The sequence below is a fragment of the Cygnus atratus genome, chromosome 7 (assembly GCF_013377495.2).
Source record: "Cygnus atratus isolate AKBS03 ecotype Queensland, Australia chromosome 7, CAtr_DNAZoo_HiC_assembly, whole genome shotgun sequence".
Classification (NCBI taxonomy): Eukaryota; Metazoa; Chordata; class Aves; order Anseriformes; family Anatidae; genus Cygnus; species Cygnus atratus.
The window spans coordinates 5,993,615-6,018,553 of NC_066368.1; the positions used below are offsets into that span (position 1 = coordinate 5,993,615).

The 24,939-nt window shown below is 40.3% G+C and overlaps 2 protein-coding genes across 3 annotated transcripts in view; one reads left to right on the forward strand and one right to left on the reverse strand.

Annotated features, from left to right (window-relative positions):
- SEC23IP (SEC23 interacting protein) lies at positions 1 to 22,946 on the reverse strand. Of its 2 annotated transcripts, none has more exons than XM_035547924.2 (19): positions 22,612 to 22,946; positions 18,889 to 19,427; positions 17,233 to 17,428; positions 16,523 to 16,716; positions 16,086 to 16,175; positions 14,656 to 14,776; positions 14,262 to 14,351; positions 13,572 to 13,713; positions 12,079 to 12,287; positions 11,366 to 11,484; positions 10,572 to 10,742; positions 10,131 to 10,226; positions 9,737 to 9,943; positions 8,878 to 9,033; positions 8,039 to 8,141; positions 6,951 to 7,136; positions 5,835 to 5,997; positions 2,914 to 3,014; positions 1 to 559 (listed from the first exon to the last, which is right to left on the reverse strand). In XM_035547924.2, the coding sequence occupies exons 1-18, from the start codon at positions 22,757 to 22,759 to the stop codon at positions 2,933 to 2,935; spliced, it is 3,012 nt and encodes a 1,003-aa protein (XP_035403817.1). In that variant the 5' UTR covers positions 22,760 to 22,946; the 3' UTR covers positions 1 to 559; positions 2,914 to 2,932. The 2 variants fall into 2 exon arrangements, with proteins under 2 accessions (XP_035403817.1, XP_050568058.1); XM_050712101.1 differs by lacking the exon at positions 22,612 to 22,946 and adding an exon at positions 21,887 to 21,953.
- MCMBP (minichromosome maintenance complex binding protein) overlaps positions 22,929 to 24,939 on the forward strand; it is a 14,996-nt gene continuing 12,985 nt past the window's right edge. The window contains exons 1-2 of the mRNA XM_035547925.2: positions 22,929 to 23,145; positions 23,882 to 23,967. Of these exons, the coding sequence (XP_035403818.1) occupies positions 23,088 to 23,145; positions 23,882 to 23,967 (144 nt within the window). The 5' untranslated portion in view covers positions 22,929 to 23,087. The remainder of the gene's footprint in view (positions 23,146 to 23,881; positions 23,968 to 24,939) is intronic.

Genomic DNA, 24,939 nt, shown 5'->3' on the forward strand with positions numbered 1-24,939 from the left:
GAGGCTTAAAAAGGTCTTTATAAAATCTCCATAACACTTACAATAGTAAGAAAATGATTCTGGTTGCTAGTTTTTAGTAAATAGGAACAGCTTTGTGTCATCTGTGTTAAAGATGGTTATAACTACAGTTCACATTTCATTATTAAAAGGTGGACCAACAAACGTGTCAAGAAAAGCAGATTATTGCTGTTTCTCAACAAGTCCTTTTTAATAAGGACATGCTGCCTTGATAGACAAAGCACGTTTGACAGCCAGCTGAGATAGAAGGAAGGAGAGAAGTAATGATTTCCATGCCAAAGAACCTCTTCAATGATCACTTTATATTTGGCAACTGTACAATTAAACTGATAAGATCAAAATCGTGTCATTCCATCCGTCTCTTGAATGACGGTGCTGATCTTTTCAGAAGTTTGCTTGAAGTGACACAGTAAGGCAGAATCTGAGCGAGTTCTGGACTGCAGGAAAAAAGTCTGGTGCTTATCCCGTCACCTCTGACTATGAAAATACTAGACGTTCTTCGAAATGTTTTTCAGCAGATCTGTCAGGCCAACAGGTATGGCTGTGCAGAGAAAATAAAATGTGTACATAAGGGAAATGTGAAGATATCAAGTTTTGAATTCCTGTAGTAGTACTAATAAAATAAAATACTCAAATTCAATTTCAACAGGAGTCAAAAAGATCAAAAAATCCATCATCCTTTTTGATCAGTTTTTAAACATAAAAATCTCCTTAAGTCTACTTTTTGTGTACACAAACAGGCAATTAAAATTATAAAGAGAAAGAGCTTACAACTGCTCGCAGGATATCATCCACTATACATTTCGATAAACTACTAGATTCTTTACTTATGGTTCTATGTTATCCTACTGTATTCAGAGACCGAAGTACTTAGTTTATACATCAGAGCTTTAAAACGCTGCTGTATTCCACCCCACCCCAACCCAAAAACAGGTGAAATACCTTTAGTTCTATTTTATCAGTGAGTAGAAGCAAATAAATACTGGTGGCTACTCACCAATTGCTAGTGCAACATATTCTTCTCGTATGCAATTTTAGCCGAGATAGAAAACACTACTGACTTGACTTCATTAAGAGTAAGTTACCAACAGATTTCAAGAAAAAAACATCCCAGGACAGAAGACTATACAGACATGCCGTGCAACAGATGCTGTACACTAGATCTGGTCCCCTACCTCCTCTTTTTGCTTACAAAATTCATCCTTCACATGAAGGAGGCCAACCCCACCTGATTGTGCAGGTTGTAATTTTCCTGATTGCAGTTTTCCTTTTTTCCTACTGCAGAATACTTACACAAGAATATTTTACACAATGGATGCAGAGACGTTCTCCTTATGTAAAAAAGGATCCTGGTCTTGTAGTGCACAGCCTTCCCAAGATACTACTTTTCATTACATGCATCCCAGGGGGCCCTAGATGCCCTCCCATTTAAACTTCTGGGATCTGAATGCTAGCCTCAAGTGCTGTACAATCAAGCAAGAGCTAAGAGAAGTTCTGAGCGATTCCTAATGGTATTACAGCTGCACAGACATCCTTGACTGTGCTTTCTTGTGTGACATCCTGCTAAACTATCTTCCAACTGTGGAGTTCTCGAAAATACAATTATCCCAGTGTCTGCTGAAGCTAAGCAACAAATCCACTTCTGGTTTTGTAGTGATAAATTACTACATCCCATGCCCCTCAATTGAGATAGAACATTATTTCTGTATTGGTGAGTTCCATATAATTTCACCCTAAGCTGTCATAAAGAAACAAAAGCAAAGAAAAATTGCGCAGCTATGACTTGAGAGTCTGCAAAAGCCATTGTGATAACTGATGCACTATTGTCAAAGATGTGCTGCCAGCGTCTTCTTCCTACTATTTAGCCACACTAAATAAAAATAACACCTGATCAGCTACAACATTTCATATTTAAAAAAAAGATGCCATCACCTGGCCATCAGACGCATTCTGTTACAGAAGACTACTAACGTGGTACAGTAAAGATATCTAGAATGTCCCTCTGAAAAGTCAAATATTTCTCTTCATGTCAGGTATTTATGTACCTTGATGCTATCAGTTCTTCTGAAAAATGGAGAAATACATCAGAAACTATCTTGTTGTACAATTCCAAAAAAGGCATCACAGTGCATATTTCTTGCCCCTTGCCTTTCAAAAGAGAATACAGTCTTCTCTGCCACATCCAGTGATGCAAAGTGGTACAGCACAGATCCTTAGCTAGGAAACCCGCAGCTTAAAATAAAAATACCTGCAAGTATATTTCACATTTAAGATGCTCAATTATACAGTGCATTTAATTTTATTTCAAAGTGAACCAAATTCCATGCTACCACATTCCATTTGTTCTGCTGAAATTCTTAGCTATACAAGCATAAAGGGATACCAGTAAAGGTCTCGTTCATTAGTTTATCAACATCAATTTTAACAGCTTCTTAGGTGAGAAGTGACTTTTCCCTGGCATACATGTGAGCAGTTGGTCAACCAATTACAACTGTGTATTACAACACTAGAACACTCTTAGTGCCCTTCAATCTACTGCACTGTAAATGAAATTTCATCATATCCAGTATCTCCAAGTTTTACTATACTTGAACATTCACTGAACAGCTAGACTAAGGAAGAAACAACAGGATAAAGACAGACCGCATTTTAGAGTTGTACTGGCAATTATCACATCATACCAAGAACCGTATCAAACACCTTTTGTGAAGGGAAGGGAGTACTCTAAGACTTCCCTTGCATTTAGAAATAGAAATTGTTTTTTTCAATCAAAATCATGCACTCTGCAGTTAACTGCTTCATAGTTTACATTTCAGAGGAAGAGGGGAAAGTAAGAAGATCTAAGCCGCAGGTGAGTTTAATATGAATACGTAAGTCATATTAGAACAAACTTACAAATTCATGTACCCATACATCAATGTTGCGGCTGCTCAGGATTGATATTCATAGTCCTGTATATTTCTTTGAGAAACAGCAAGGCAGTGTCTTCAGATGCCCTATGGAGCATTAAAAAAAAAAGTGTTAATTTGGTATGGCCCATATTCTAACTCTTGTAAAGCATACTTCATCCCACCCCAGTTTTCCAAACTGTTTGCATTAACTATCACCCTTGTCCCTCTCTTTTGGGACCGTGGCCTTAGCTCTACCAACTTCCTTTTTGAACCACAATTCTTCATCCGTTTTACATCACCTCTGCTGTTATCCCTAGCCTACATGTTTACCTTTTACTAAGGCATTTTCCGCCACCTTGTCCTCCCTAACACTCACTAGGCTGGAACTTGAAATTCCCCTCTCTATACACTTCTTTGATGTTACTCACTTGTCTCAAATATCGTATCACTGTTTGTCTGCCATGGGCTCCTGAATATATTCCACCAGCTTGTCAAAACTTTCCTATTTTACTTACTCCACTGCATCTATCACTCCAATGTCAAAATTCAGCTTTCTATCAGCAAAATTCTACTAGTTCTCTCCTAACTGGCTGACACCTTCTTGTAAATAAGATACATTAAATAGACATAGCCAAGGTTGTAGGAAATATCCATAGCCATCTTCTCCTCCTTACTACCATCAATAAAAAAAAAGGAATTTCTCAAAACGTTTAAAGATTAATGTAACTCAAGTGCCATGTTTCCAAGTTGTTTTACCTCCCCTTCTTAAATGGGCAAGTTTTAACAAAGTTCCAAGCTGCAAGAGTTGTTAGATAATAACATTATTATTAAATAATAAAAATATCAGACAAAATAATAAATTTTGGCATCCCTGCCCATGGCAGAGGCCTTAGAACTAGATGATCTTCAGGGTCCCTTCCAACCCAAGCCATTCTAGGAATAACATCTCATTGCTTCTAAAAGAAGTTATATAGGGAGACAGCAAAGATTTAGATGGTCAGAACTGCGATGCTCCAAATGTGAAGAAAATCATTCACGGAGAACAAATACAGAATTCAACATGCAAGCTAAGGGTCTACAGACATTTTCCATAGTTGAATCTGGATGTGGCAGCTACATTTCTTGATGGTCTCTGCTACTAAACAAGCATGAAAACAAGCGAGCAGAGGGATCAACGTGAAAGCTCCATTCTCTGCAATGCACAGTTTAATTAAGGGCATTCCTCACCACCCTCCTCAAAACAAAAATTTAAAAAAATGACAAATTTGGGTCATGAACTAAGGGGGCAAAAAAAAAGAAAATGGGGAGCCAGTTTTTAAAACCTGGAAATGATTGGCTGCCACCTGGTGGAATAAAGCTCCCATTCCTTCAACTCCACCTGTGAGACAGCACTGCCACCACTGGGTCACCGACTGCTCAGGGAGCTCTGCCAGAGTACAGTGCTCAGCAGCACTGCAACCTTGATACTGACCTTGATAAGCCCCTGCAGGTAACACCTTCAAATTCCGTATTTTACCCTCTGAAAACGTGCCTACCTCTGAAAATTATTCAATATTGGAAATAAATACCTTAAAATTATTTAAAAAAATAGAGCACCCCTTGTACAGCACCTGCTCAACTCAGAAAGAGACTAGTGTTTTGTTTACTTAAAGACAAAAAAAAGTCACACACACACACACCCCCTTCGCCAGTATCATTTTGTGTAGGTCAGCAACTGATACCCAAGCTTATTACCTATAAAGGTGCGTTGTCATGTTGCCAAATACTGTTTGCATACCCTTTGTTCTACCACTCTACCATTCCCCATCTTGTGTATGTTCATGCGTGCTTAATTTTATGGCAGTAATAGAATGCATAAGACAACATACCAATAAAAAAAAAAAAAAGACAACTCACTGCACAATGGCAAACACAACAGGTCAATAACAACTTCTACTCCTATAAAAGGAATTACAACTTTCTCCATTTGAAACTTATTCACTTAAAAATAAGTAAATTCAAATCCAGATAAGGCAATGGTGGATTGCATATCCAGCAATTTTACTTGAACATGAAGAGGTAATAAAGTTTTGTAAAGCATTGTAGTCTAATACAATTCCTTCACAAATGGTTTTATTTGAAAAACTACAGTTCACAGAATCACAGAATATCCTGAGCTAGAATGGACCCCCAAGGGTCATTGAGTCCAACTCCTGGCTCCACACGAGATCCCCCAAAAATCAGGCCCTATGCCTGAGGGCAATGTCCAAACACTCCTTGAACTCCAGCAGGATCGGTGAGCCTGTCCCAGCGCCCGACCGCACTTTCAGTTGGAAAAATATTCACCAAGCTCTCCTTGTTTTGAAAACGATTGTAGCTAAAGTTATATATTTTGAATTTTAAAGTTAACAGACCTGCATGCAAATGTCTTAATTGCAAACAGGACCATAGATTTGTTTACTTTGTGCTAACACACAGTTCTATTTGAAATGAAACTAGCTAATCCACTAACATCTAGGTGGGACATCTTGACACTAACATTCCTGGACAGTCAGTTTGTTTTCATACTTGAATGTCTCAATCATATAATACTTGACCATCCAGAGTATAACAGATTTATCTTCGCAGTATGCTTGAGGGGGAAGACCACCTCTTCCAAACATGAGATTATTTCAGAATTAAATGATGAGGACCTCATGTCCAACTGGACAGCCATCTTTTCAAAAAGTTTCAAATACTACAGAGACCCAGAAAATTCAGGTCTCCTAAATCACGTGCGTACACTGACACCTAGAACAAGTCTGAAAACATATTTGGGTATAAAAACACAGCTATTTTTGTCAAAATGTACTCCCATTATGCATTAGGGCATAATTTTTGACATTTAAACGCAGACAATTACATCAGGAAAGTAGTATTTATAGAATCATGCGTATTTCCTCTTACCAGTAGCACAAATGACTCTGTAAAGCGAAAAGGTATTCATTGAAGCTTTCTATTGGTTTTTCTTGTAGAACGTAGTCAATGCGACGTCCTCCATTCAGCATTCCAACCTTCACTGAAAAATCCTCATCTTTTGGAGGGTCTGGACTTTCAGTGATCTTTTCAGCTACAATTACAGATTTCAAGATTTCAACTATTTTCAACCACAGCCCGCTTGATTATAATCAAGAAATATCACTCATTTTCCCCATTATAATTTCCAAGTGCTTGCAATAGGACAAATTTAACTGACTAGCACATCACTGCATAATCAGAAATCTACTGGAACTATAAGCTTATTTCTTTCATAGCAGTTTAAACAGAATTTGTTTGAAGAAAGCCCACAAAGGAACAGCTAAACCATTTAAAAAATAAACCTCACTGTTTGTGCACAGACCGATCCAGTCACTCCACAAACAAATATTTTGAAATTTTTTTTATTTATATATATATATATATATATATATATATATATATATATATATATATTTACAACCCGCTAAGAACAGAGTCAATCACTATCCTCAACTTCAACCACAAGGTATGTTTTTTTTCCTTTGTAAGTATAGACAAAGCCAGCATTATTAAACATTGACAGATAATTCATGACCAGCAAGCCTGCTTTTGTTATAACCAGGGACAGCATTTATATCTGACCCATGCAGATTTTCCTCAATGCCATTTTTTCCCTTGTTAGAGAACGTACTTTAATGCTTCTCAACTCATCCCACAACTCAGCAGAAGATTACTAAAGAGAATAAATCCCAGAAATAAATATTTATTTGTATTAAGTTGACCTGAGAGGAAAGAATTGATCTGGAAACCTGCCAGATCAAAACTTTTCTACTGGAAAGTTAAAAGGTTAGACAAACTCAAGCCCTTCAATAAAAGCTGTCACTGTTTCCTTTCCTAAAAGGGAAAAAAAAAAATACACAGTAGATCTTATGTTTAACATTAATAATCCAAAAACACATAGGCCTCCTTAATAGGGTCGGGAAAAGCAGCAGCAAACATGTGCTAGGGTACTCAAGTTTCTATTAGAGAACAATAAATTATAAAACCAGAAACGTGCCCACATACCTTCTACCACCTGCTTTTCTTCTTCCTCTTTAATCTGGTTAGCTACTTTCTCCAGTTCTGCTTGTAGCTGAGTTGAAGACGTATGAGCACGTGCAAATTCATTAAGGGTCTGCCAGGCACTCTTCAAAGAACTAATAAAACCCTGTTTCAGATCAGATCCCATACGAGAAAGAGAGTCTTTCAACTCTGAAAAGAACACCACAGTAGAAGGATTTAAAATCTTAAACTAAAACCAGAATGATTAAACTCCATTCAACAAACATCCCATTTATCAGAAGAAAGCTACGTCATGAACGTGTTTCTTGTATCTCTACTCCATTGGAAAAGATTAGATGAAATATAATTAGCATACAATTAATTTCTCACTGTATGGGCCAATGAGTCAACACCTACTGTCACAGGAAGCAGTGTTGTGGACCCTTCAGAACCTGCTGTGGGACTATCTACCCCAGCCAATCCCTCAACACAACCACCCACAATCCCTGCTGACACCCTACGCTGAAGTACAGAGGGACCAGTCCCAAGCTCCAGCAGAGCAGAACAGGAGTGCTGCCAATGGCTCTTGCAGTAGTAGTGAATTTTCAGAAGCACTCCAGGGCAACTCTAGCCTGTAATTCTGCTACAGCTCAGTAAATGTGTCAGCAGCAAGTCAGGTGCCATTCAATACTGGTGTCACTTGCACAATGGCTCTGAACTTCTGCAGCAGTGACAGTGAAATAAACAGCAAAATTGACTTTCCTTATGCAAGTATGCAAAATTTAGATCACCTTGATCTGATGTGTACTCACGAGCAACAAAAACCCAATCCCTGCCCAGCAAGCTATGGAACTGCCTTTTTCATCAACATTTCCAATACTGAAAAGACTGGTTAAACATCTCATGGAGGTAATTTGGAACAAGGTAGAAACCATAGTAAATTTATAGTTTCTGATTCTCATTTTCTTAGAAATTAAGGAGAACAGAACAAGTGATCACGGAGACACGTATCGAGGAACACTCACCAGTCTCCTGAAATTTTGCAATACTCTAACGCATCAAATGAGTAAGTTAGGAGTGAGAGCCATATATTAAATAAGTTTTCTTTTTACCTAGATGAAGCCTTTTTCTGCCTTTATGATGTGGAATAAGAACTGGTTTTAAATCCAAGTCTTCAATGATCATTGGTTCTAACCTGTAAGCTACTGGATCCAGCTGTTAAGAAATAACAGATTGACATTTAGTTACCTTAGAATTTATTCTAACCATCACATTTCAGTGAAAAAACACCTATTTATAATTAGTAGATACAGTCAACTATTTTATAATTCTGTTCTCTCAAAAGTTTCTCATTTTTACAGAAACCCAGTTCATGAAAATTTAGTTTAGTTCATTAACTAATTAGGTCTTGTTCTCCTACAGAGGTTCTAAGAGAAGAACATAACAGGGAAATGACGATCTCTACCAACTTGTCACTGTTTAATTCCTAAACAAGACAGGATGGAAGATGACAAATGTAGTGCATTTCCAAAACTTGCATTTATTTATTTATTTATTTTAAACATTTCCCAGAATCAACCTAGAAACTAAGAAAAGTCTGGTAAGTGGCTCAAACACAAACACTTTACAAAATCTTCAAGAATAGATTGAAATTAATGAAAAAAGTTGTTTAAGCTCCAAAATGAACAGGACAAATATCATCAAGTTATTCACAGGTATGGAACTTATGAGCCAACACTATTTCACTTTTGCTGTAAAGATCACAAATATCTGAAATATACATTCCAGATAGGTTGTTTTTTTTTGTTTGTTTGTTTGTTTTTAAAAAAGGGTCTTTTGAGAAATGTATGCAGGGGGAAAGGAGGTATAATGCTCAGGAGGTTTTAACTTAGTATTCTATATTGTTGTCTGCATCAGCTAAAATCAAATCTCAAAAGTACTGCTTACTCACTGGATGATAAATATTGAAGAAACCCTTGCAGGTCGGAAGCCTGTAGTTTTCATCAATCTTTTCCAGTCCTCGCACAGTAAGGAACACACCAATAGGAGAACCAAGAGCAAAGAAAATATCCGGTTCAAAGTCCAATGCATTGTAAACTACTGAAACCTACCAGACAGAAGTTAGACAAATAATTTCTCAGCACTGCGAGCTAGTTAATATCATGCTTAGCTAAGAAGGAAAAACAAGATGTGTATTAAATCAACCACATGCTCACGATACCTCCAGGAGGTTTCGGCTGCACTGCTGCACCCCCATACTAATACTATAGTACACTATAGTATTAAAATGCTTTTCTTTAAAATCTCTAACTACAAAATACAGAGATATAGTTATATAAACATTAAGAAATAAATTTTTAAAAAGTTTATTTGAACAGGACGCATTCGAGGCTTGATTTTTGATTTCTGAGTTAAGGTTGAGGTAAAACAAATATAACATCATATATAGACCAATTTAGGCTACTATGTTAAATATACAGCCACAGAGCCCTTCAGTGTCATGGCATTCACAGACTTTTGATTTTGGAACAGAATCCTTTTTATAGCTCATTTGCTGCTGAAAGTGTTTTTTTTTTTTTTTAAATAATAATGATTGTACTGGCATCCTTGATATAGTTTTGTTTTTCAGTAATCTAACCCACGGTCCCAGCCCTCCCTCCCACCCTCCAAAGGGTAAAGTTCTACGTAAACATCCCTTGATCATTCCGCAAGAGTTAAGTAGGGCAAAGTCACCAACATGTTTAAATAAACAAACAAATAAGAAGGACAACATTGTTGCAGACTAATCATTCCAATTTATGTAGTCTCACCTGGCCAGTTCCAACTTCAAAATACTCATAGTCAATGTTCACAGAAGAAACAGACGCACCAACTGGGAGCCTCCTCTTTGGGTGCTGCTGACCCGACTCGGAAGCGGAAATAGAAGTAACTGTCTCTTTTGCCTTCTGGGAAGCTTCTTGAGTTTGGAGGGTGGCGGCCAGTACTGCTTTCTTTTCTGCTGCTGCTCTCTTTTGTTCCTTTTGAGACAGGTTTTAGAATCAGGAAAAAAAAAAAAAAAAAAACTTTTTCCCCACAGTTATCAAAAGCCCTCTAATATTTTCATGATGCTAAAAAGCATGTTAAGAACAGAAGCTACTCCACAGCAAGAAAGTCAGTTACCTTTGCTTAACAACTCCCTGTTTCACTCCTGAAAAATATATTTACCTGCTTGGCTGCTCTGTCTTTTACAAAATTGGCTATTTTCTTTCTTGGTCCAAGAGGTATCCCCATTTCCTTCAGGTCATCGATTGTGCACATCAGCTTAAGAAAAAAAAATATATATATATACACACACAAAGTATACTTTAACTTTTCTAGTAACATATATCATTCCTCATTATCAAATGAATTTGTTACATCATTTTATAAAGCTACAGAAATTACCAAAAAAATAAAAATCCATGATACACAGTGACATAACATAACTGAAAAACAAATAAACCCAAGTCACATCACATTTATTTTTCATGTCAGGCACTAATTATCTTTCCTTTGCAACTATTGTCATTCTTGATGGTACACTAAACAAAAAAGCAAACAAAAACAACAAAACCCACAATGTCTGCACCCTGTCAATCCCCGTAAGTCAACTGAACATTACTGTACCAGAGACTCCATGTCAATTCGCTCCTTTTCAAATGTGCTTGCATAGTCTGATAAACTAAGCATTTCCAGAGTCTTCTGCAAAGTAGGAACATCATCGTCTATTTCAGGCTCACAAAGGTCATCACCAGAAGTAGTAATTGAGGAGCCCAAGGAACTGGTATCTTCAGTCATCTTAACGGGACAACACAGAAAGAGAGTCACATCATTGGACAGTGAGAAGCCAATATGCAACAAATAAATGCAAATTTAATTACTTTCTCTTAAAAACATTATTATAAAATAAGTTTTGTTAATATATGCTCATTTTTAGTAAAGAATGGTACAGATTTTCGACTACTAATAGACCAGCAAAATATACATTTAAAAATTAGTAAGAGAGGCAAGAGGTTTCTTGAGCTTTCCAACACTCAAAACTATTTATTTGTTTATTTTTAATGATCAAACAACTGGTTAGCACATCAAGCTTGACAACAGATAAAATTCTTTCCTTCTTACAAATCTCCCCTACCATTCAGATACTGTGAAGACCAAGTTACGTGTCCACAAGGGTCAAAACTGATGCTCATGACCGAATCCCAGGACTGCCAGGACTGGTCTACTCGGAACTTCAGAGAGATGCAAACAGCTTGTACTGATACTTGACAATGTTTACAAAATGGCGCGTTACTGTTAACATGTCAAAATGCACTATCAGAACCCGCAACAGTGTTCCAGCTAATAAAGTCTAACAGCATAAGAAAGAGATGCTGGAAGTATCAGATCTATTTGACATGAAAGACTAGCATGCAAGTTACCTGTTTATCATGAATAGCCATATCCTTTACAGTCCCATTAACACCAGAGAAAGCCCCAGTATTTACTGATGAAGCCAAGTCCTTCTGGTTAGACAATATGTCGAATAAGATTAAGGAACCTGGAAACAGGAATTGAAGTTCCTTTAAGAAAAATTTCAGATTTTCCTGTCCCTACATACAAAGCAGGGTTTATACGCAGCGGTAACAGCAATGTATACGCTGATCAAAAGAGATCAATACACTACCAACCAACACACACAAGAACATGACCATTCTCAGCAAAAAGCAAACAAAATCTGCTCATGTGTAATAGCTTTATGCAGTATAAACTACCTTTCCTTAACCATCCTAGACTGCTTACCAAACTAGAAGAAAAGTCCCGGCCCAAACCCATATAAATGGCTTTACTTTTACTAAGGAGGTTGCCCACCTAACATGACACCAGATAACCCACCAATTTTTAAACGCAAATTAGACATTAAGTCTCCGTGAAGAAAACTAATGCAGGGACAAATATACACGTATCCAGGAAGTATGAACTTCTCACAAAGCTTTATAAACATAGCTATTGAGTGGTGCTTAATTTTTAGTTAGCAGTATTCTGGAAGACAGTCACGGCCTACCAGCTAACTTTAGTCTTATGCTTAACAAAGGTTCCATTTTCCTTAGTGTAGGAATGCTGGTTTTATCCTAAGAGTTTTCTAAATAATTACCTAAGCTGTGTCCAGCCACAGAGACTCCCCCTTTGAAGTCGGGGTTGCGACTCATGAAAAGTGCGTACAAACGGTTCATTTCCATCCCTACTTTATCCACAATCGTCTGACAGTAGGTGGGGCTGTTGTAAAACAGGATGTCGAGGAGTGTCTCATTGGTGAAGTGGCGCAGCCGTCCAATGCTCGGCAAAGTGATTTTTTTTATGTTCCTAGTAACACAGAAGCATTAGAGGCATGAATGCCTTTAAAGAAATGCAGGTAAGTACGTTATTAACTTTTGAAACAACAGTTTCTAAAGCTGCAGTCTAAATACCACAAATATGTTCTTTCCAGACATTTTAAAAAGCATATAGCTTTCTGGCCTGATTGCATATTCATACATCACTGTACTCTGCTGATAGGATGTATTTGATAAAGATACGGCTCCCTTTCCCCACCCTCCAGGCTGAATGGATGCCTGAAATAATCTCTTCTCTCTTCGAACGTTGATGTCACAAAACTTCCCTGTGAGAAGATCGGTAAGAGAAGTGCAAAAACACTCTTAAAAATTAAAGATGAAAGGAAGTATGAGAGAGGAAGAGAGGCCTTAATGGGGTGAAAGACAATGATTTGCAAGTTGGAACTCATGTTAATACTGAAGTACATTCCAAAACACTCCAAACTCCGTACTTTTATATGAGCCTGAATTCTAACTTTTGCCAGTACTCCCAGTTCAAATGCGTTTTTGAACTTTCACAGCTTAAAAACAAACAAAACAAACAAAAGATACCCATCAAAAAACAACGAGCTACTTCCATAAACGTAACAGGCAACATAATATTCTTTCTGAGAGAAAAAAAATTGGCAACACTATCTACCTGTCTGGATTTAGGCAGTTGCAATGGGATTATTAGAGAACTGAGAATGCCTCCATTAGCATTGCCTGGTTTGATTAACAGAATGAGGATCCTTCCTCGTGATAATGCAAGGTTCCAATGAGAATACAAGACTAAGACTCCAGAAAATCAAGATGACTTGGACTGAGCTAGAACAGCGTAGAGAGCCTTAAACACTAGAGCACACTCCGACTGGTGCGGGTTCCTACCCCTGCAACCACTAATTCCCAATATTTGAGCAAGAGAAAATAGCTAGAAAGGTCAAGCACCAGGAAACATTTAAAAATAGATTTTAAAATTCTGTAACACTTCTATCCAAATATAGATACTATTTTAAAAAACAAACAGAAACCTTAGTTCAACTGCCCAGTCATAATCCAGGCACTACTCAAGGGAGACAAAGGGCTTCCTCAGAAAGAGCACCCTGAGGGCTCCTACAGTCTGACCTGATGAGACTGCAGAAAGGTACCGGAGAGAAAACTGTCCTCTCCATCAAAGTGTCAATTACAAAACAAATTGTGATTCGTTTTGTGACCCAGTCATACATTTATTCATCTAGTCTAACAAGCCTATTAACTTCTCTATTTACTTCTCTGAGACAATAAACAACGTACTCACCTGTCTACACCTGTTGCATCTCCATGTAGAGAGCTATGCCAGTGAACTGGGAGGAATTCCACCCTGCTCACTTTACGTTCCTCTAAAGATTTCTTGAAGTGAGTCTGTAACAACTTCAGAGAAACAGTCCTAAAATCATCAACTGTAGAGAAGCAAAGTCATGAAAATCCAGTGGTAACAGTGCTCAAGTAACACAAAATTACAGGTATTCTCTTGCCCTCCCCCAGTTTCAACAAACAATCAAAATACAAATGAAGAAAATGGCAAAGCGGAAAAACTTTTGCAAATATTACTTCTGTAGCTATAAGAAAGAATTTTTTTAATTGTCTTTTCAGTAAGCTTCATTTAAAAATCACAAAAAATGCATTTTTACTTCATAACTAGACGTGGCCTTCTTAATTCACTCAATAGTCCTAGAGTATATTAAAAACACACAAACAACAATGACCAAAAACCACCACTCTGCAAGTCTAATACGGAGGAATTCATAGCAACAATTAAAGTTGAAAATTTGACAAAACAGATTCTACTTTTGGAAAATAGCTGGGGGAAAAAAACCCTACCAGAAATTGAACTTAACAGTAAAAACCTTTTCATATATATATTTTTTGAAGACATCTTTATTTGATTAAGAGATCTACTTTTAAACAGTTAAGAATAAAACTGCCAACTAAACAAGGAAAAACTTACCGCATTCAACAATGCTTCTAAATCTCAAGTCACATACAGGACCTATGCCATGAACCATAAATACTAGATGGTCAATTTGGGCCATTTCTCCTGGAGAGAGAGAAACGGAAAAATTCTGAGTGCCAACATTTACTGCAGCAGTGAAGCTCAGAATCAAGCTACCTTACTTGCTCCCTAACACCTATTGCATAGCATGGGGTCAGGAAACCACGCAGCCCACAAGACTGCTTTGATCAGAAAGCGGCACCAAATAACCTCTTGCAAGCAGCTCAGATGAAGGAGCAACCTTAACCTTTAGGCTCTAGACACAAACAGTGCATTGCTGCTCCACCCGCTCCTGTACTGAACCGAACTGACAGCTGAAGCTGCAGACCCCCACGCACTAATCACATACCATCGGGAATGTCGTCATGGTCATCATCAATTCCACGTTTTACTACCCTTGGTCTTGCCTGACCATCTTGAGTGGTGCCCCATTCATCTGGCGTGGCAGAAGGTTGGAACTGAACTATGACCTGAAAAAGAACACATTTTCCGATTATAAATACAAAAGACACATACGATTTGTGTTGGTAGTCTAAAAGCATTGCGTGGTTTAACATGCTTTTTGTTTGATTGCTTGACTTGCATATGAAGCTCAAATGATTTCTTCAGTTAGCACACATGAAAAAAAAAAAGTCTTACAAAACCCTATGGACTATTCCACACAGCTTCCTCTAAGCCAGACTGTGAAATAACACAGATAATTTTCATTATTTTGAAAAGCAACCACATGACTTAAAGTAACCACTAGCTGAAGGTGCTGGCTTGCTCAGTGATTCTGAACAATTTTAATTCCTCAGGCAAGTATTATTCAGGCTCCTCTTCCCGGGACTCCAGTGCCCGCTGTTCCTTAGCAGATGACTATTTTTTTGTGAAGAACCTGACCACTATTTACAATTATTCTATCTCAAGGCAAAAAAGTGAGCAGTACTTTTCAGGAAAGGAAAACATTTGAAATAACCTAGAAACCCTAAAAAGTAATGAATTCCATAGCATGACTCTTCATAAGACTTACACTGGCTTGGTACAGTCTGACACTAAGTGGTTTAAGTGCTTCTTCTCTAGGGTTATTACTGGATGAAATTTCTAACCCTACATTAACGTGTGGTTAATGTAGGAACAACCCTGACTTTTTATTATTTTCAATTTCATTTATTACTGCATCTGTGATAAGGGAACAGTTAACACTAGTCAATAAGGCTGAAGTCCACAGTTTAATCACAACAGACTACCAGCAGAGCAGTTATAGTATAAAAAAAAAAAAAAAGCTTTAAAGTTATTCTAGAATCACAGAATATCCCGAGTTGGAAGGGACCCACAAGGATCATTATGTTTAACTCCTATTCTACTTTCTCATGGCCTAAAAATAGCTGCAGTGGAAGACTTCTCACGACTTCGATATGCAAAGTAATTTCCTTCGTTAGATTAACGCCCTTCCCCACATGAAAGCTCTTTGTTTTAATTACCTTCCCTTTGGTACAGACTGTCTGAGGTTAAAGTAATTTAAATTGCCTCCTGTTTGCTGCCAGTTATTCTTACTAAGTATTTCAACTAATCTACACCCTTTTTCTTTCTAGAAAGCACTTTTAATCACGTGACAGCACACTGAATCAAGCAGGAGTTCAGTTTCTATAAGCATTATCATCTTTAATACACACATATCCAAAACAATAAACAAGTAAATTCCAAGCAAGACTAACACCGCATTCACTTTATGCTCTCGTCCATGCGTGCATTCACCCCTGATGCATTCTGTGAAAACCAATTGCCAGAACCTATTACCTTGGGATTATGCATAACAATTGTCTCCCCATTTGGAAATTCAAGTCGACGGTGCCATTGATTTGTAGTTACAGCCCTTTTATATTCTGCCTGCAACAGAAAACAAGTTACATGAAATCAGCACGCCTTCTCAGACGGATTATTCTTTGGCCCTGTGTATTAGCTGTAATGTTAAGGTCATAATTTACATAGGTTTATTCATTCAAAAGTGTCACAGGTGAAGCACTACACAAGTTGATTTTAGGCAAGAGCACTGCAAGACCTGCACGTGAGAAATGCAGTTTTCTAGCCACTCCACTTCCCAGGATTTGCTTAACTATGTTTCAGAAAGCACATTTGGGAAGTCATTGTAATGAAACAAGAGGAGGTAATTCTAAGGTCACAAACACAAAGCGCTTCCAAGTTCTTCATGAAGTTTATGTTACAGTAATACTAACCTCTAGCTTATCACTGAAATCCTCAGTGTAAGGAATAAAGCGACTGTCCTTGTCTCCCTTATAAAACCACATGCACCGTCTCACTTCAGAAGGCTCTTCGTCCCAGTAGACAGCTTTCCTCATTCTGTCATACAGGTACACATCATAGCGTCCCCCGTCAGTGCTCAGGACCACGCTCTCAGGATCAGGCTGGACTGTGACACAAAAGCCATGCTCAGTTACAATCCTAACATAGGCACTCTTTTTTCTCTCTTTCTCGATAATAAGCCATTAAAGACAGATATTTATATTATGGAAGAGAAGTTTCAGACTCTCAGGCAACCAATGTGTAGCTACTAAAATGCTTCCATATGCTCTGTATGTCCACGGACACATACACACAACCACACACACAAGCTTTAAATGACTCCCAAATCATAATATTTACTCCAGTGTTGGCACAGTTTAACAAAAAAGGAATGAGAAAATAAGTCGTACATGTGAAAATGCGATATCCATTAGGGATGTGCATCTTCACACTGACGGCATGGAGCAACAGATAATTTGCCACAATGTATCCACAGTAAGTGTCACAAAACAGATCTTTGAGATATACACTAACATTACTCCTTACTGCCACCTCATTCTTTCATATGCAAGTGACTTTACTATCTTCTGTCTAGTTTCTTTCGCTCGCCTCTGAGGATACAATTAAAATGCTCACAACTTACCAGAATTATAGACTTCCTCTAGTTTTGCAGAATCCAGAAGGCTGAATGGCATCCATACTTGCTTGTCCTCCACCTCCTTACAGTAGAACCAGTGCGGCTGAACAGGCTCATATTGGTTCTGCAGCAGAACAGGAGGTGCCGGGACCAGTGGACCCGCTGGCCTGGGAGCGGGGAGCTGCGACTGAGGCTGGGGAAACTGAAAATACATTGTTAGCCCCTCGACCCTACATGGCTGCTTTTTTACATAACTGATATATCTTTTGTTACAAAGGGCGTTCTGAGCCTTTACTTCTAACATATTTTCCAAGAACATTATCTTTTAATCAAAAAATGTTACAGACAAGTTGTCCACTCTGTTATGTTGTGGAAACTTACACGTTAACTAATTAATGGATGTGAATTTTCTTCCCACATATACTGTTGAAAGCTGTTACAGTCTAGCACCTTGCTCACTTAAAGACAGTAAAATGTAAAATATTCTCTTATGCTTTCAAAACTCAGGCTGACCTTTCTTCTGACAGCCACCAGATCTGACAATGAAAACATATTACGTTTAAATGATTAATGAGAAGAACATATTTAACATTTTTGCATAAAGAATAATCGATTTTAACAAGGACTACCCTCAGTAATAGCTCTCTTCCTGCAAAACGATCAGGAAATGCAGGTTTTAAACTTCAGCACAGCCTCAGTGATCCAAGTAACTGATTTTGAAAGGACTATAGTTTATGCAGTGCTGATGGCATACAAATTGCACAAACATCTCAGTACAATTAACAGCAAGTGATGTCAGCAGTAAAAACTGCTTTGGTCAATACATTCAAATAAACTTAATGAAAAATACATAAAATCAAGCAGAAAGAAGTCCTGAAATTCTTTTAAACTCCAGGTTGTTCAGGTTTTGCTGCCTTTGCTATGTTTATTGTCACTATATAATCTCTCTGTTCCTTACTTACAATAACAGCAAGAAAGCTCAGGCAAAACAAAAACAATTTTTGTCATCTTGTTTTATGGAGAACTTGTCAGGTTATTACTAACACGTTCACATTACTCTAACAATGATATTACAAAGGTAATAAAGGATGGAGATTAACGCTTTACATCACACACAATCCTTGACCAGTGTGTTTCAAAAAGCTTGCTGATAATTGGTGTGACTTGGACCGTAACTTCAAAAAGCACCAGCTTCACCAGCAAAATCAGCTTGAAAAGGTATTTTCAGCTCATATTTTGTGAGAGCTTAATGATCTGATTTACATCAGAGACACAAACAATGAGCTAGCACAGCTGAAATAGCAGCAAAGTGTGGTAACAGACTGGAACAAGCAACAGAACTTCATAACCTGGCTTTGTTCCTGAAGTCAGAGGCTCACATACCTACAGCACCAGCATACGTTCACTTCAAAGATCGGGATGTTTCCCTAAAGCAATAGTTCCAGGCTAGTTCCAGTTAAAAGATTTTGCTATAGGAAATAGTTCAAGACTCTTCTGGTCTTTTTTTTTTTTCTTTTGCTGTGTTTTTGTTGTTGTCGCTTTTGCCTTTTTGGGGAATGGGGTGGGTTTGGCGAATCTTTAAAGGAAGATAAGCAATTCAGACAGGAAAGCGTCTGAAATTGTTATATTCTGGTTCCACCGTGTCAGGAGCAACTTCCTTACCTGCATCAATGACCCTGGAGGTGTCTGGTACATCTGCGCAGGTGGTACAGAGGACGGCGGGTGAGCAGCTTGGCCTGGCGTAGGACTCTGCTGCAGCTGCGGCGGAGTAAGGTAGGGGTTGGCTCTGCTGCTCAGGGTGGTGTGGCGGTAAGGGTTATACCCCTGCGGAGACGTGCCGTGGGGGAGAGCAGAAACATTTGCAGGTGGGGGACAGCTCTGCTGAGGAGTCTGGTAAGCCGCCATTCCCCCCTTTGAAGTAGGTGGTGCGCCGTAAGAGGCCTGGGACTTGGGAACGTGCGGTGAGAAGGCATTTTGCCCATCCTGTGGCCCAGACCCAAGTGGAAGTGAAGTTGGAGGCCTGGAGAAGGCCGGCGCTCCAGCAGGCGGTGCAACAGTTGTTAGGGGCGGCTGTCCAATGCTTCCAAAGGGATCGCTGCTGCTAGGTACTTGAGAGAAATAGTTGAAAGTCTGTGGTGGATTCGGGCTCGCAGTGGTCTGACCCAAGAAGCTGTCCTCTTCACCAACGTCTGCAGAATCATCTGCAAAAACAAGATCACTAGAGATGTCCTGAGAGGTTCAAACCAGTCAGTATACATAGACAAAATGTTCTGTAACATTACCAGCTATTTCCAAAACTCTACTGGACCCCATAAAGCCAAAAGAATTACAAATCTTAGATATCCTTGAAGATTAAACGTGCCATAGCGTGAAAACAAAAGCTGCCAAGTCTTCAAGAACATTGAAAACAGACGACAAAACTCATTCAGTACATACATACAAAGTAACAAAAGCTAAAAGTTTGAAAAAAGAGACCCAAGTATGACTCAAGTCAGGACCTTCCCAAGCCAGTTTTAGCAAAGAACTCTGCTTCCAGGGCACTAAAATCCCTTTCAATACCTATCAAATGCAAAAGCAGCTTTGGTTCATTTCCTCTTACAATGAAACCAGTGACTAAGCACAGGACTTTATGCTATAATTTCTAGACTTCCAAGACCTAACTCAAAACTACGTCTTAAATCCCAAACAGACCATGCCTACCAGTTACGGCTCTTCGTGAATTAAGGCCATTCTCGCCCAACCCTTCAGCAAACTTCTCACAAAGTTTCCCACTTGATTTGCACGGTGGCCAAAATTCATCACTCCAAGTCATTTGATAAGTGAGACTTATTCCAGGTCTGTCTGAAAACCCTACTCTAGACTGGCACAAGAGGTAAATCTCTGGAGCAGAAAATTAAGTCCCCATCCTGCATAGTTGCAGGAGAGGGCTTAAAATCATGCAAGGCCATAACTGTCCTTTTGCATCACGAGAAAGTACTTAAACCAGCTCCTGGACAATTACAGTTTTCTGCAGTGACCCAGTAGCACCTGGAAAGGCAAGGAGGCTGATGTTCTCACAATAAACTGAGGTGGACCTGGGGTGGTGTGAGTGTCACTGCTGAGGGAACAGCACCTTGCAAGCAACCAATACAATTTACAGAAGTCTTAAGAGTGTTGTCACTGCTCCAGCAGTCAAATAATCCCCAGGCAGTGGGCATGAAACCACAGAGCTATCCTTGCTTCTCTGCTACTCAGTCCCCAGCCAAAGAGAGAGACCAAACATCTCTGCAGCCACACGTGGCCAATAATAAATGTCTTCATCTACAGCCAACAGGAATACAGAGTACCAAGGGAGCAGGGGGGAATCCACAGCGCAGTCTCCCTGGGAAGCTGCAGTTCTAATTAATTAACAATAAAAGCAGCAGCTGCCATGATTAAAATGGACTATTGTAACCATCTTTTATTTAGCTGTCTTTTCAGGTGGCATCAATTTCAGGCAAGCATCACCTGTACCTACCATTTTCTCTTACTTTCACCTGTGGTGTTTTATGCTGCTTTGAGGAACAAACCCCCAAATGCCTGTATGTGAATCATCTTGTGCAGAACATTAAAGCCATTTATGAGCAATGACCGTTAAAAATTCAGGCCTCTGGATCACCTCCCGGCTACAAGCAGAATAGCCATTTGTACTTAATAAAGGGTCATATTTTCATGATTAGAAGTCTCTACTTCCCTTCATACTTCATAAACACTGTGGAATAGAGAGAAGCAAACTACATACCTCACTGCCAATTCTCCACTTTCCAAAATAACCAGTAGCAGAGCAGGCAATTCATCTCACCGCAATGTCAGATCATCACAAACACACAGCAACATGCTGAGGAGTTTTCAAGGCCTTTACCAAATGCACATTCCCAAACAACCTGAATTTCAACTAGGTTTTGGAAATTTAGTCAAACCGTACATTTCCTAGAAAAAGGGATTGACAACAATAGTATATATACATGCATACACACTCGCAATTTTCAGACACAGCACGTTACTTTCTACATTGCTTTTTTCTAATCTGCAAAATCTCCATTGAAACATATGCACAGACTGGCAGAAAAAGCATTTAATACAAATGAAAAAAAAAATCCTGTGATTCTGCAGCTTTGTCATCCAGGGCAGTATTCATCTCCTACACAGGACAGTTTTTCTTCAACAGTGACTGTGTGACAGCCGCCTGTACGCCCCTCACAGATGGTACCTCGCCACTCACAGACTGCCACCCGCCAATCACAGGCAGCAGAAGTCCACTTCCTCGCTGGCAGCGCTCCTACACTAAGGAGGTTGGTTATTTCATCTGCATTTGAACCAGAGAACGTGTCTTCTCTCCTCAAACTGCACAGCCCAAAGCACATAATACTCCTTGAGATGTAACAGATTAACACACAGCTTCCAAACGTCAGCTCTCAGGTGGATGGCAAACAATTCCTGAGACTGATCCCCATTACAATTTAGGATTCAAACCCTAGGGCTTGTTCCTTCCTGTTTCAGACTGTGATGCAAGATGCAAACTGCTCTACGCAGCTAGATCCCTATGACAGCTGGCTGGACAAAGGGGGAAGGCGAGGGACCACAGAAGCAGAACATAACATGAAGGGGGCCTTTCTTGAATAAATACAGGATGTGGCATAACCTTGGTAGACCTTTGGCATGGAAATTCACTCCAGCTGCAAGACTATGGACCTGCATCCAACCTAAACTTAAGTGAAATGGAGAGCACACAGTTAATCACACCGTATTACAGAAATCCTATCAACAGATTTTCTCCCTAGCTAGTCTTCTGGAAGCTGCCACATGAGAGTTACCCATGCAGCGCTACCTTCCAGACTTGCCATTAAAAACTAAAACAATAAACAATTTATATTTGCAAGAAAATATAAGTACTGAACAAACGACATTAGAAAATGCATCAGCGAGGTACCTCAAATAAGTAGGAATAATATTCTAATGCTTCTGTTCCCTCTCTCCCCCAGAAAACATAGATCTAAAGAACGTTTTGAAGCCACACTTAGCGAATATTTGTTAAGCCTACAGAGACGTATCCCATTTATTTCCTGATGCATTAATACTTACCCTACCTAAGATAAGACAGTGTTGAAATCGAGGCTTGGATTTTGGACTCAATATGTACCAATCCAATAAAATTTAAAATAATTAATGTCTAGATGTCACCTACAGAAGCACCAACAGCTTTCAGCGGCTGCTGCACGCCTCCGGGAAGGAAAGGAGGAGGAGGAGGAGGAGGAGGAGAAGCAGGGCCCCCTCTCGCCCCCGGTACCCCCACACCGGTCGCTGCCACCGTGTCCCCCCCCAGCAGGCACCCAGCAGCCCCGTTCCCCCCTCACCCCCGCCACCTACCCGCTGCCAGCAGAGCAGGGCCCGGCGGCGCGGCCGGGGCTTGGCTGACGGGGATGAAGGGCACCGTGAAGTTGAACTCGGTGGCGGAGGAGGAGAAGAGGAGGTTGGTGGTGCCGCCGCCACCAGCCCCGGGCTTCGCTGCCGCCATGGCTGCGTCCCGGCCACGTCCCTTCCCTGCCACCACCCGGCCCCTTCCGCCCGCCTCTGCCCGCCTCTAAGATGGCGGCCGCGGGCCGGGCGCGGCGGGAGGAGGTGGAGAAGGAGGAGGAGGAGGAGGAGGAGGAGGAGGAAAAGGCGGGCTCGGGTAGGGCAGCGCCGCCATTGCTGCGGCTGCCGCCTTAGGAGGAGGTGGAGGAGGAAGAGGAGGAGGAGGAAGGCGGAAGCTGGCAGCCCCCGTGCTGGGCTTGCGAGCGGGACTCGGTGGCAGCTAGAGCGGCGGGGGGACGGCGGCGGCTCCTTCCCGGCTGGCCGCCGCCATGCCGTGCGTGGCCGACTGGCTCAACAACCCCTTCAGCATCGTGCAGGGCATCTTCGGTGAGCGCGGCCGGCCGGGCCGGGCTGCCCTGAGGGGTGGCGAGCCCCCGGGGGCTGGGGACGGAGGGAGGAAAGGGGGCGGGCAGGGCTCGGGGCTGCCCGGAGGCTGCGGGCGGGCAGCGGGCGGCCGCCTCTTTCTCCCCGCCTGAGGTGAGGGGCGGGCGGCGAGCTGCAGGGGCTGTCCCGGCCCGGGGAGCGGCTCCCAGCTTTAAAATAAAAAAAGCCGAAGAGGATATTTGACTGGGGGTGTCGGTGCTGCTGTGAAGTGCTCTCCAGCCAGCCTTGCACGAGCACACGGCGGCTGGCGGCAGCCCCTGGGGGCGTCAGTTCTCTGCTCTGTACCTGCCCGCATGGCTCCTTGGCCACCGTGCACCTGTGAACGCTGCCAGGGCTCTTCGGTGCTAGGCTTGATCTTAACGAAAAGGACCGTGAAATAAAAAGAGTTCCTTAGTGACCACGCAGCAGAAGGTGGTCCCTCGCTTCCTCCAGTTTCTAGCAGGGTATATGGCAGTGTTTCAGAGCCCTTCTGCATTTCCAACGGCGTTCGTCTTAGTTTGCCTAAAACGGGGTAAGATAAGGAAGTCGGTACAATTGCAACACCCCTGAAGTTGTCTAGAATTAAGTCATTTGCTCAGAATACGCATAAGTGTTTAAACTGCTTACTAAGTTAACGCATTTCTGTTCAGCATTGTGCTACGTGATGCTAACGCTCATGTAAATGCGTCTTGTTTTGTAGCCCAAAATCTTCCGAATTCTGAGTGGGAAAAGAAGGTAACTGACTATTTCAAAGAGAAATTAAAAGAAAATAATGCTACTAACTGGGTAAGGTTCTTTTTTGTCATTCTTCTAGAGTTATGGAACTTAGCAATAGCATTCTTTTTATCTCTTCATTATTCAGGTGACCTGTTTTTAAGAAGCTCTTCCTTCTCATAAGCGTATTTCTACATTTTAGGCCTTTGTGATACAGATTAAAGCAACTGAAATGTAAATGACCTATGTAAAACAAAGATGTAAAATTCTAATTGAAACTGTAGAAGCCAATCCGCTTGACTTTAGTGTACTGTTTTGCCCTGGGCCATAACTGCTAAATGCTGCCTGTTTGTAGCATCATCCAGTAGATGGCAGGAGCTGACAAATACTGTCACTTCTGAATGCGTTAACACTGGCCCTGTTAGTCTGCAGTAAGTGTTTGTACACCACGAGTTTCTGAGCTGCTGTTCATAAACCCCTTCTCACATGACCCTTTACTGCAACGCTGGAAACTTCATGTGGGTTGAAGAAATACGTGCTTAGACTCTCACATTTGGGGAAAAAGTACTCTCTGCTAAAACTGGGCTTTATTAGGCTGGGTCAGGCCTAGGTCTGGAATTTCAGCAGGGAAGCTGTGCTTTAGGTTTAAAAATAAAGCATGCACACTTGAGTTGTACTGGTGACTTCTTATCTTTTTTTAAAGACTATGGCAAAAACGGCTTCCTGGAACATCACTAAGTGGGTTAGAAAGTCTTGTGTCAAATCTGTTCTACCTAGGGCTAAAAAAAAAAAAGTGAAAACTATTTTTGTTCCTCTGTCAGTGAAAGTATTCTGTATTTAAATTTCAAAGACAGTTTACATCAAAGTATAAATGGCAAATTTGTGTTAAATTTGCAGCGTAAGGAAGGAACTAAAAGCAAGCTCTCTTAGTCACTTATGAGGGAGCATAGTCTTGTTTCTTAAACTGCTATTCCTTATAGGGACACTTCTGTTTTTTGCTGTTTTAATATTAGATGTGTTTTTTCAAGAAAAACTTTATCCTTA

Excerpts from the sequence above, each read along its gene's own strand:
- SEC23IP (XM_035547924.2), bottom strand. The coding sequence starts at position 22,759 with ATGGCGGCAGCGAAGCCCGGGGCTGGTGGCGGCGGCACCACCAACCTC. Across the intron at positions 17,429-18,888 it reads CTCCAGGGTCATTGATGCAG|TTTCCCCAGCCTCAGTCGCA; the intron begins GTAAGGAAGTTG and ends ATGTATTTTCAG. Across the intron at positions 16,717-17,232 it reads AGAGGAAGTCTATAATTCTG|TCCAGCCTGATCCTGAGAGC; the intron begins GTAAGTTGTGAG and ends TTTGTGTCACAG.